We start from the raw sequence: 13407 nt of genomic DNA on the forward strand, positions 1-13407 counted from the left end.
GTAAAGAATGCCATGAGAACATGAATTTAAGTACCCCTAATTTTTGTGACCTCGATTCACAGTTAAGTCTGTTCAATTCTTACAGTTCAAATGGAGGAATGGCTGGTTCTATTCTCTCACCGAGAAGGCACTTGCTGCAGGAAAACCTGATCCGTGTCCCCTGCATACGGCTTGGCTTAAAGAATTAAAAGTTGTGTAGCAAAAATTAATTGCACTCAACTTTGAGTGTATCAATAGTTTGGAATTATGCTTGTAAGATAAAAGAGTAATATTGGTGGTTCAGATCTTGATTTGCTTTCCTTCAACCTTTTGCATGCAAAATAGTTGCAAAATTAAACTTGCTGTTAACCAAATAGCAACGATTCCATTTTATTAAACTTCTCCCGAAATACAATTGGTTTTGCTGATCCTTGCACTACTTGAACTCCGGTGAAGAACCACTGGGGATGTACTGCTGAAGGGACTCTTTAATATTTAAGTGAAAGTGGTAATGTAACAGAAGAGTTTCCTTGTAGATTATGCCACTAGACTTTTGCTAAATTCAAATATCCTTCGGAATCATGCTAACCGGAATGAAATACGATGAACTCCCTTTTCTGTTTTCATGAATAGAAGGGTATTTTGCCCAGACAGCTTAAACACCAATTTAGATGCTTAATCACAAAGCAAAAATAACCTCGAACTCAAGCACCACTCAAACCCTGACAGCTTCCACAAGCGGACAGCCTTTCTTCTTTGCACAAACACAATATGCATTCTCTCACTAAAAACAGAAACCAAATAATCATATATATCTATAAGCTTAAAGGAAGTCCTGTAAATCATATAAAAATACCAACATTTTGAAAATGGGAATATATAATGTGTAACTAACTTCAAAGCATATCTCTGGCACAAAATTTTAATACATCAAGAGCATGTTAGAAGACGAACATGGGTTACAATTGAGCTTAAATTCAAAGTAGAAGCAATCAATATAGGCATGCTAAGAAAAGTTTAATCAACTAAACTTCTTGGAAAATGTAGAAGACTATTACTCATTATAGGTGAACGTTTAATAGATGAATTTTTAAGAGGGTTAGCGTCAGAAACTCAACCACAGACAGACCAACTTAAAATGGCTAGAATTTTTTATTTAGGGGAGTTATAGGGCCTATATATATCATTTGAAAGCTTGTTTCGGCCTAACAACATGGCACCTCGGTTCTCTATTTGGGGTGTTTTCGAGCCCAAAATCCACTGTTCGGCTTGTTTTAGGACCGTTTAAGTTTTTTGCACTTTTTTTCCTATTTTCTTTACAATCTCACAAAAACTAAAATGTCCCAAACAAAATCTCCACGCCTTCAAACCCAACACAAATTCACTTCAATAAAATGGCCATCAACTCACTGACCAAACTCTCTACTTCTACTTCCACTCTTTGGCCACACCTCACACTTCCCACTTCTCCAAAAACTCTCCTTTCCACACCCGCTAAATTTGCTAAGTACACCCCCATATTTGCCATGGCCAATACCACAGCTACCAAGGTGGCCCCTGCCGTTATCGTCGGCGGCGGACGTGTAGGACGGGCTTTACAGGACATGGGTAACGGTCAAGACTTGATTGTGAAGCGAGGGGAACCTGTGCCGCTTGATTTTGAGGGTCCTATTTTGGTTTGTACGAGGAACGATGATCTTGAAGCTGTGCTTGAGGTCACACCGAAGTCTAGATGGAACGGTACACCGCCTGATTATTTCCAATCTTTTGTTTGATGAATTGTTATAAATTTTTGAGCTTGATTTGTTGTTTATTATTTTTAGTGCTATGATTGATAGGGAAATTTTGTGTTAGATTTTTAACAAGACAAGCTTGAGTTGAATGTTAATTTTGAAACATTTAATTTGGAAATGTTTTTACATAGAAATGTAAGACTTTTAGCTATGTGAATTGTAATATAAAGCCTAAAACTAGTAATATACTAATGTGATGTAATTCAATGGAATTGTTGAAACTTAGCCCTTTTTATATAGCCATTTTCAATAAATGTGCTAATTTTGGTGAATTGCAGGGCGAGAATTTCCTTTCATTCTAAGTTTCACTGTGTAAATGTGCCAATATATTTATTTTTGAAGTTTAAATTGTTTGTATTGGATTGCTTGATATTTGAGTTTAATTTGAACTTAATATTTTGGTTGTATGATTGCTACTTTTATGTGTTATGAATAAATTTTGCGTCATATACTGTGATGGTGTGTGTTTTCCTTTATGTTTATTATTATCAGGATAAATTTTGTTCGATGGTCTTTTGAGTGATTGTGATATGAATTTTTTGAATTTCCTTTGTTAGATATCTGAAACTCTAGTTGTTGGGATGTTGACAATCTAGCAGATTTGGTTTTTTTCCAGAATGGGATGCTGGAACCGTGGCTTGAAAGTAAAGGTCTGGTTGATGCTGACCAAGTACTGGCTTATTTTGCTATATCAAAACTCGGAGAACCTCCTATTGATGGGAAGACTGATACCAATCCTGAAGGATTAACAGCGGCGTATGGTAAATGGGCAGCTACAGTTGCTGCAAGATTAAATGCTGGAGGCCTTTCTTGCAAGGTAGAAGATGAAATTTGCTGTCATTGGATAAATGGAGTGATATCTGATCAAGATTAAGAGCTTAAATTTTAGTTTAAACTTTAAACTTTGATATCTTTAGAAATGGACTTTGGTTTTGGATGCTAAAGAGCCCATTTACTTGTAATCATATTTTATGTAACTATGCCATGCAAATCAGGTTCTTGACAAGGAAGCATTCCAAAAGCAAATGTTAGAGAAGTTGATATGGATTTCGGCGTTTATGCTTGTTGGAGCTCGCCATCCTGGTGCAACTGTAGGTGTTGTGGAAAAGGAATATCGCTCTGAGGTGAGACGAACTTTGTGAAAAGATATTTGAACTTTCTTGTTCCACTGGTTTTACCTTAAAGCTCATTAAGTGTCTTGTTATGTCTTATAGTTGTTTGATTGGAGAGTGGGTTAGTATTGATTCCACAGAAACTTTAGCAGAATGAGACATACACTTCATCTTTTATGTTTATAATAGGAAGTAAGTTGGGGGCTGACTCTATTGTTGATAACCAGAATGGTTATTCTGAGTGCCCCCACTTTCCTCTTCTGTCAGAGGGGATTGTTTGCCAAGTTCAAACTACCATTTATTCTTGATGACAGCTGTCCTGGATGATACTAACAGTTTGGTCTTTTACCATGCTTCTTTCAATTTCCCTATATTCTAGCTGAAGGAGAGACATACTTTTACTTAGAGAGGAGCGCAGTGGTACCATGCCTAACCATGCTTCTAGTTCGACTTCCCTATGCATCCTGACTAATGCCTCATCACCTTGTGTTTTTATCTGTCTTGTCTAACTTTGTGGCTGCAAAATCGCTTAAAATAGTTAACATTGCATTGGCCACATTATATGCTAAATTAACAGTTATCTTGATGCTACTTAGTACTAGGCTTGGCAAAAAGACCTGGACCTGGGAGGACCTGCACTATGCAGATAGGGTAATACCTGGCCCGTTCATGTTAGGAATAGGGTCTGGGTCTAATAAATAAGGACCCGGATCTGGGCTCATGATGTAGACCTGAGACCTGGACTCGAGGGCCCGAGTTTTCAAATAAGATTTTTTTTTTATTATTAATATGTATATGCTTTATAACTTCAGATTTTTAACTTTATAGTCTTAATATAGTACGTATTTAGTATATTTATATAACAATTTATATTGTTTTAATCCATATATATGGTAAAGAAATGTTAATAATAACCTTTTAAAGCAATTTTCAAGCTTCCCTTTTTATAGATAGAAGTTGAACAAAAATTGCATGGTTGGTTTTCAAAATATTATGGAAAATTTGGACATTTTTAATTACGTCTAAATTATTGGAATAAAAATTATAAATACATATATTTTTCCCAAATAATGAAAACAAATATTAAAACTTTACATTGGTAAAAGAAAATAATGCCTTTTAAAATATTGACCAAATAAAATATTTGCTTGATTATATCTATCATTATTATATTGCACTTAATTATTTCCTCAATCATTTTTCAATTACAACTATATTATGATAAATTGCTTAATTTTATACCATAACTATATTATTTCCTTTTATTTTTAAAGAAAAAGACTTGAGATTGTTGTCTAGGCTATTAAATGGCTGACCAAATTAAATTTTTGTTTAATTCTCGTTATTATTCTAACGTTTATGTTTAATTATTTCCTTAATTATCTCAATTACAATTGTATTCTATTAAATTATTTCCTTAGTTATTCTACAATAATTACATTATTCCTCTCATGGTTATAGAAAAAGATTTTATAATTCGTTTTTGGCAATTAATGATTTATATGATTTTGAAATTGAAAGTGATAGTATTAGTGAATAATATATATAATTTATGTAGTATTTTTCAAAACATATTTATTTGTTAAAATCCGAGTACAAAATCTGGGTCTGGGTAGACCCAGAACCCATTCAGATATTTCCGGATCCGATGGTTATTTCCCGGGTCTTAGAAAATTAACTCGGGTGCGGGTCTAGATCTGCATGGGTCTACTGGGACTGGGTTTTTGCCAAGCCTACTTAGTACCTTCTGTCCAATTTCATCTTCATTACCATATCATCCAAGTGTTACAGAAATTGAATGCAAAGACTGCCTTTTTATTTTTTACTTGTTTCCTATTGCTGTTGTTGAACAATGATTTGTTAGTTTAATGGTAACATTGGAATATGATGTGAAAGGATGGCAAAAGATATAATATTAGGACTGCTTAAAATCTTGATCTTTCTGTTTTATTTAATTTTTCAGAAAGCATGAGGACGATTCGTGGTTATCATGGAGTATTAACTGATCAACATTAGACATGGGCTAATGAAATTTAAGTTTGCTTACTGGACAGACATACCTTATAAGAATATTAATTGGTTAAGTCTTGGGTAGCACAGATTTTGAATATCCATTATCAATTAGCTTTGTGTGTTTGCATTCGGTGGTACTAAGAAGAATGATTTTCTACTGTTTGGAGTTCAGATTGGGATATTTAGCTAATAGGAATGTTAGAAAAACAACATGTAATCACGAAGATTATAATAAACTAATTCCTAAGAACTTATGAACATGTCATAATTGTAATCACACTATATGTATGTAAATACAGTATAACGAACTATAAAATAAATTACACAGCATAAATACCTCTTGTAAATCCAAGTTATACTATAATTTCGTATAAACTGAAAATATCAATCCAAATCCTTAAATTGCAAAACTAGAGAAAAAATTGATCTTCTCATTTTTCTTTTTATCCTCTCTTATTTTTCATTTGCAAATGTCAATATATATATATACATGTGCAATTACCTTTCAGTTACCAAGGTAAACTGCATGTGAGTGTGTGGTAACTGCTTGTTGTATAATGGGTGGGTCCCATCATTGGTGTCTCACCAATATCCAATATCTTCCACTCACACATGATGGGACCATCTTTTTATGCGTTTTTACAAGATTCATACTTTGTAAATGTGTCGTATGACCATGCATACATTGAGAGCATATAAATTATCAAAATTTATTATTTTATCTGTCTTATCGTCATATTAGAGTTCTGGTGAATTGAAAAGTATGAAGGTGAACTCAAGTTAGACACTAGGTATGTTTGACTAAAATTTGTATGGCGTTGATAAGAAGGAAAAAGACATGCACTCCATGGAAAAGGAGAAAATGCCGTAACATATGATTCATACCACATGTGCAAAAGTTTGACAATGAGGGTAATGAAAATAAAGATCTCAACTTTAACATTGTGTGAGATCTTGAGATTATAAGAATCAAATCTCAAAGAGTACCCTTGTTACTCTAGTCTGTTTCTCAAAGCCTTGATTTAATGATTGCTATCTTAGAATGTTACCAAATGATTAAGAATGATTTAATCTATTGGAACATTTTTGGAACAACAAATTAAATGAAAGTTGCGAGAATCGAGAAAGGAGGAAGATCACAATTTTTTGTATTATCACATTACTACTTTGTGTATTTATTGGTTGACTAATTATATTTTTCTTTTATGTAAAGACAAAACATAGTTATGAATACAATAAAGTTTAACTATATAAATGAGATCGTTAGAGAGAAAATGTGATAAGTGATCTAGGGTGCCGCATACGATATACAACCCAAGTTGCGTTATTCGAGAGGCTGTATATTCTTAACAGATATATAGCCAAAGTGCTCTCGAGGTATGCATGTCACTATTTACAAAGAATGAATTTTGTAGAAACACAGAAAGAGATAGACTCATAATGTGTGAGTGAGAGATATTGGATACGGGTGGGACACTCATGATGGGATTCATCCATTATACAATATATGTAGTGGTAACTGCCAAATAGTGATCACACACTCACTGCACTTATTTTCGTAACTGCAAGGTAATTGTACATGTATATATATATTGACATTTACAAATAAAAAATAAGAGAATAAAAAAAAGGAGAAGATAAGTTTTTTTCTCTGATTTTGTAATTGAAGGATTTAGATTGAGTATTTTCAGTCTGTGCGAAATTATAGTACAACTTGGGTTGACAAGACGTATTTATACTATGTAATTTATATTACAGTTCGTTATATTTACAAACATATAATGTGATTGCAACTATGACATGTTCATAAGTTCTTGGGAATTAGTTTATTATAACCTTTGAGATTAGATCAACTGATCAAAGTTTGTGCTTTCAGGTTTGTAGCCTCATTGTGGAACTAGCATCTGCAGCTGCTGCCGAGAAAGGACTAACATTTGAAGAAGCTATGGAGGATAGATTATGTGCATATTCACGAGCTGTTGCACACTTCCCAACTGCAGTTAAAGAGGTAAAGAATGCCATGAGAACATGAATTTAAGTACCCCTAATTTTTGTGACCTTCGATTCACAGTTAAGTCTGTTCAATTCTTACAGTTCAAATGGAGGAATGGCTGGTTCTATTCTCTCACCGAGAAGGCACTTGCTGCAGGAAAACCTGATCCGTGACCCCTGCATACGGCTTGGCTTAAAGAATTAAAAGTTGTGTAGCAAAAATTAATTGCACTCAACTTTGAGTGTATCAATAGTTTGGAATTATGCTTGTAAGAATAAAAGAGTAATATTGGGTGGTTCAGATCTTGATTTGCTTTCCTTCAACCTTTTGCATGCAAAATAGTTGCAAAATTAAACTTGCTGTTAACCAAATAGCAACGATTGCATTTTATTAAACTTCTCCCGAAATACAATTGGTTTTGCTGATCCTTGCACTACTTGAACTCCGGTGAAGAACCACTAGGGATGTACTGCTGAAGGGACTCTTTAATATTTAAGTTAAAGTGGTAACAGAAGAGTTTCCTTGTAGATTATTGCCACTAGACTTTTGCTAAATTCAAATATCCTTCGGAATCATGCTAATTATGCTAACCGGAATGAAATACGATGAACTCCCTTTTCTGTTTTCATGAATAGAAGGGTATTTTGCCCAGACAGCTTAAACACCAATTTAGATGCTTAATCACAAAAGCAAAAATAACCTCGAACTCAAGCACCACTCAAACCCTGAACAGCTTCCCACACAAGCGGACAGCCTTTCTCTTCTTTGCACAAACACAATATGCATTCTCTCACTAAAAACAGAAACCAAATAAAATCATATATATCTATATAAGCTTAAAGGAAGTACTGTAAATCATATAAAAATAGCCAACAATTTTGGAAAATGGGAATATATAAATGTGTAACTAACTTCAAAGCAATTATCTCTAGCACAAAATTTTAATACATCAAAGAGCATGTTAGAAGACGAACATGGGTTACAATTGAGCTTAAATTCAAAGTAGAAGCAATCAATATAGGCAATGCTAAGAAAAGTTTAATCAACTTAAACTTCTTGGAAAATGTAGAAGACATATTACTCATTATGAGGTAGAACGTTTAGTAGATGAATTTTTAAGGAGGGTTGAGCGTCAGAAACTCAAACACAGACAGACCAACTTAAAATGGCTAGAATTTTTTATTTAGGAGTTATAGGGCCCATAATATATCAATGGAAAGCTTGTTTCGAGCCTAACAACATGGCAACTCGGTTCTCTATTTGGGGATGTTTTCGAGCCCAAAATCCACTGTTTCGGCTTGTTTTAGGACCGTTTAAGTTTTTTGCATGTTTTTTCCTATTTTCTTTAAGACGTCATTTTTTAATTAATTTGGATTTTATTTCCTTGTTTATTGGAAGTCTTGTTAAGGTTGGCTCTCACCACCCTACGCAAACATATTATTCATTCTTTTTATGATATTCAATAATTATTCAGATTTTACTTCAAACTTTATGATCCAAGTTTCTGTGATTGAGACTTGTTTATTGATTCTAAAGGTATAATCGAGTGCTAGTCTTGTTGTTATGCTAACTTGCTGCATTATTTTCTCGAGCTCCTATCAAATGAGTTACCAAACAAATAAATGCTTCAAACATTATAAAGTATATTAAACTGAATAGCAAACCATTAGAACAATAACTCACCATTGATTCAACTTAAACTTCTACACACATTTCCTTCAATAGTAACTGGAATTTCGGAATGTGATAATATTCTTTTGAAGAAAAGAGGCTCCTCGTTTTAATTTATGCAATAATTGTAGAGCACATCACTGTAGACACTACTAAAGCAGAATTAGGTTACAATTAACTCAGGAAAGAATTTCTTAAAAGAAAACCAACAATGGGTTAGTTGATGGTAAAGGTTTGGGGCCAAGGGGTTTGCTCCTCCGTGGCCTCAGGTTCGATCACAAGAACGGTTGCTAATATTATTGGCCACAGACTGCAGGGCTTGCCCTGTTTCAAAAGTCTTGTTCGGGGTCGAGGACTAGTCAAAGTGCGCGTAAGTTGGCCCAACACCTTTATAACGAAAAAAAAAAAAAAAAAAAATTCTAAAGAAGAAACATTAAACCAATGATTCAATCAAACAGCAAGAAGATATATATATAACAATTTAGTTGTAATTCGAACAGTATAAATTTATAATTACTTCTAAAGTATGATGAAATCTATTTTTTTTATCCAATAACAAAGAAATAAGAATTACGAGGCTGCTCAGAGTTCTTTAAACAAACTTTCAACTACAAGAACAAATCTAATGACTCCATTACTCACCCAATAAAGCTCCATAGAGCTTTCCCACACAAGACAGTGCCCCTCTCTTAGCAACATGAGGACTCTTATTACAAACAAAAGATGCAAAAAGCCTATATCAGTAAGCTTATGCATCATAATGCATATAAATTTTAGTATAGAAGAAGCTTTTGAAGTTCAATATACTGATATGATGTACACAGGTTGAGTTTGTAATGTGGAAATGTAAAGGGTTGTGTTTGTAAAACAAAGAAAAGGATAATAAGAACGATGACGTTTTAGATTTGTGTAATATAACAATATATGTTATATGTCATCGTTCTCCTCTGTAACAAATTAACAAAAACATAATATACATTCATGTGTTTTGTGAATCGTTAACCCGCATTTTTTCTCTGGTTTATTTCTTGTTTTCTTTCCAGATCTTTCTTGTTTGCTTGATTAAAAACTTTATGGTATAGACTATAGACAAACGTCAATGGCTCATCGATTCTGAATCCTCTAATTTCACTTCAAAATCAGAGATAGAACAAACATGTGCTGGAATTGGAGTCAATTCCAGTATACAGCCATCGCTTCCTACGGTTTCAGTAAAGCTTGGAGAAAGAATTACGTCTTGGTGTTCTCAAATTCTTCCAGCACTTGCATCTCATGATCTTGATGGATTTATAACTGGTGAGAAATTTGTCCACCTATGCTTGTTATTGAAAAGTTTGATAATTCTGAAGATATTATAAAAGGGCCAAACTCTTAGTATTTTAATTGGAAAGAAATGATCAATGTTTGGTAGCTGGTTGTTTTCGTCAATATCTGAAGCTATGTTCAGACATGTAGCAAAATTGTGTAGCTCTTATGAAATTTGGAACACCTTGGAGTTCATTTTCAATCTATTTCAAAGGCTAGGACTCTACATCTAAGAAACCTGTTACAAACTACTAAGAAAGATTCATCTAGCATCAACGAGTATGTCTTGAAAATGAAAGAGTTAGGAGATAGCTGGTATCTAGTGGTGTTAATCTTAGTGATGAGGAGCTTTGTTGTATTTCTAGAGGTCTTGGTCCAGTATGATACAGTGGTTGTTAACTTACTTACATAGTAGTACAGTAAGTATTCAGGAGGCTCAATTTATGCTTCATAGCATGAGATAAGACTGGAACGACAACATAAGTTTGACCAATTTTCATGAACAAATGACATCTGCTTTATTTGCTTCTAGACAGGAATCCAATAACTCACTTGCACCTGTATCTGAACATAAGCCACGCTATCCAACTATCCTCAAATATGGCTATAGTTATCAGTCTGGTACTAATAATAGCACTACAGTAGGAGCACCGAGTTATTTACAGGACAGTGTTGAGTTTGGGAATAACAGTCCTCATAACCACCAAGTTTTTGGTAGACCTTACCACTTCCCTCATGCACAACAGTCTTTATTGGAGGTGCTCAGCTGAATAACAATCCAATGAGGGGAAAAGGTAGAGTAGAGGATTTTTAACCAAAATTAGTGTGTCAAGTGTGTGGGAAAACAGGACACTTTGCCATACAATGCTATCACCGGTTTGATCAAGGTATAGGGATTTGTTGGTCCAAACTAGGTTCTCAACCACAACAATTGGCTACACTTCATCTTCCTCCTTCGAATGTCTCTAATGAAGGTTAAATGCTCCGCTCAGGCTTTGTTTGCAAATGCATCAATCGTTAACTTTCCTGGTTACACATTCAATATCCACAAGTGCAGAACTCTTCCTTCTTTGGTTTGTTTCATGATCAATCTCGTCTGGAGGTCCACCAATACAACACAATTCTCACTGGTTTCTGTCCATCAACTGCAGGAAATCAATCCTCGGTTGTACCTACTTATCATAACATCAACCTTGATGCCTCTAGTAATCTGCCACCGCAAAAGTTCAAAGATATTTTCTCTGGTTCAGCTTCTCATCTGTAACCTACAGCTACTCCACAGACACTCTGTGATCAATCTTAGTATATGGACTCTGGAGCTTCCAATCCATGGTAGCTAATGGATCCAACTTGATGGTTAAGTCTAATTATCCTGGAAATTCCAAGTGCAAGTGGTAAAGGGGAAGCTATTCCAATTACACAATAGGTAGTTATTGATTCCCTCTTTTGATGCTCATAGATTGATTCATCTTAGAGACATTCTATGTGTTTCCCAAAATTGCAAAGAATTTGCTAAGCATTTCACAAATAACTAGAGACATAATGTTATTGTGGAATTTCATGCCGATGTTGTTTGGTAAAGGACAAAAGTAGTGAGCGATATTGCTTCATGGCACTGTTAAGGATGCTGTATCAACTTGAACTTTCTCATGCTGTCACCTCCACTCCACAATTCACTGGTTCTACTGCTACTGCGTTTTTGTCCTCATCAGAAGCTAATTCTTTTTCAAGTGTTGATAATAATAAAGTTGCTCCAGATTCAAGTGGCTAGTTATCAGTCTACTGCTGGTTATCAATCTACTGTGTATGTAATGCTGCTGAAGAATTGAATAAAGTTGCTACAGTTTCTGTGGCAAGTACTGATAATAGTGAGAGTGTCTCTGAATCAAATATCATGTTCTTAGCTCTATGGTGCATTTATACTGCTGCAAAATTAAATAAATCTGGTGTATGTATAGCTGCTAAGAATTGAATAAAGTTGGTGCAGTTTCTTTTCAAGTCTGATAATAGTGAGATGTCTTTGATCAATAATAAGGTTCTTAGCTCTACTGATGCTGTTATATTGTTCAAAATTAAATAAATCTCAATGTAGACTTACTTTTGCTATGGCATGCAAGGTTAGGACACCACAATAGTCAAACTCTTCGTGTTGTGCTAGACAAATTGTGTAAAACAACAGTTGCAATGCAATACCAGTTTTTTTTGTGAGGCTTGTCAGTATGGAAAACTTCACAATGTATTTTCCTGCATCTTCTTCCAAAGCATCAACTCTTTAGAGTTAATTCACTCTGATCTACGGGGACCAACTCTACCACATCCAAGAAGGTTATAAAACTATATTATCTTTGTTGATGACTATAGTCGTTTTAAATGGATATATCCTTTAAAACTCAAGTCTGAAGCTTACACAACCTTTGTCCAATTTCATTATTTTATGAGAAGCAATTAAACCACAAATAAAGCACTGCAAACTGATTGGGAGGTGAATTCAAAGCTTTTACTGGTTTCTTCACATCATGGAACCTATTTAGACATTCTTGCCCTATCTCCACCAACAAAATGGAAAGTGGAGAGAAAGCATAGATCCATCATCGAATTTGGTCTCTCACTATTGCTCATGCTGGGATGCCATTAACCTACTGGTGGGCTAACTTTAGTACATCCACCTACCTTCTCAACAGACTCCAACGTCGGTCCTTGATTTTGCATCTTCATATGTTGTCTTGTTCAATAAGAGCCTGACTATAATGAACTCAATGGTTGCAGTTGTTACTGCTATAACAAGCACAAATTTGCGTTTCACATAGAAAAATGTGCTTTTCTTGGTTATAGCCTCACCCATAAAGCTACTTATGCCTAAATCAAAGGGTCGAATTTATATTGTCAAGCAAGTGAGATTTAATGAGCTTGATTTCCCTTTCAAAAGTGGCTTTACTTCTGAGAATGTGACACTGGTAGAAGGTGAGTCTATGGTTGCAGTTCACCTTCTTCATCCTGGAGCCTTCCACTAAATCGTAGGTTTGTTTGAGTTGCCAGCGGCCTCTCATGAGGTGTCAGAGCTTTTTCCAGATCTTTCTTCCTACTTGTTTCCATGATCAACCAGTTGACTTACCTGAAGTACCAATGGTCTCACATGAGTTGTCAGGTTCTAATCCAACAGGTGATTCCTCAGAGTATAATGCCACTCCTATTTTACACTCTTCTGCATCCAGTCTGTTGAAAATGGGGTTCATCATAATGTATTTCCACAGCAGCATCATTTCCAAATAATCCTCCATCTGAGCCTAACTTACACTCTTCAGCAGCTTCTGTCCATTCTATTGAGGACGTGTTTGAACATAACTTGTCTCTTGCATAAACTTCAACTCCTAATCGTTTTACCTCTGATCTGGTTCCTATTGATTCAAATTCAGACTTGAATGTACACCCTATGCTAACCAGGTTAAAGACTGGTACTAGACCTATCCAAAGGTATGTTGCTTATCCAGTTGTGTTATCTTCAATTGCTATTTTGCCAGAACCAAGATTAGTTACTGAGGCA

The 13407-nt window shown here is 34.8% G+C and overlaps 1 protein-coding gene across 2 annotated transcripts; it reads left to right on the forward strand.

Moving 5' to 3' along the window:
* The first annotated feature begins 1304 nt into the window (after positions 1-1304).
* Positions 1305-7213, forward strand: LOC116137912. Of its 2 annotated transcripts, none has more exons than XM_031423607.1 (5): positions 1305-1719; positions 2372-2589; positions 2768-2896; positions 6774-6905; positions 6992-7213. In XM_031423607.1, exons 1-5 carry the CDS (start codon positions 1374-1376, stop codon positions 7061-7063), a joined length of 897 nt encoding a protein of 298 aa, XP_031279467.1. In that variant the 5' UTR covers positions 1305-1373; the 3' UTR covers positions 7064-7213. The 2 variants fall into 2 exon arrangements, with proteins under 2 accessions (XP_031279467.1, XP_031279468.1); XM_031423608.1 differs by having other exon boundaries at positions 2389-2589.
* Positions 7214-13407: the final 6194 nt, after the last annotated feature.

Source organism: Pistacia vera, unplaced genomic scaffold (genome assembly GCF_008641045.1).
Source record: "Pistacia vera cultivar Batoury unplaced genomic scaffold, PisVer_v2 Contig337, whole genome shotgun sequence".
Classification (NCBI taxonomy): Eukaryota; Viridiplantae; Streptophyta; class Magnoliopsida; order Sapindales; family Anacardiaceae; genus Pistacia; species Pistacia vera.

What these genes read in the sequence shown, in the direction of transcription:
- LOC116137912 (XM_031423607.1), top strand. Translation starts at nt 1,374, where the DNA reads ATGGCCATCAACTCACTGACCAAACTCTCTACTTCTACTTCCACTCTT. An exon ending in ACCGAAGTCTAGATGGAACG is followed by an intron (nt 1,720 to 2,371) that starts GTACACCGCCTG and finishes ACAATCTAGCAG; the next exon opens with ATTTGGTTTTTTTCCAGAAT. An exon ending in TCCCAACTGCAGTTAAAGAG is followed by an intron (nt 6,906 to 6,991) that starts GTAAAGAATGCC and finishes CAATTCTTACAG; the next exon opens with TTCAAATGGAGGAATGGCTG.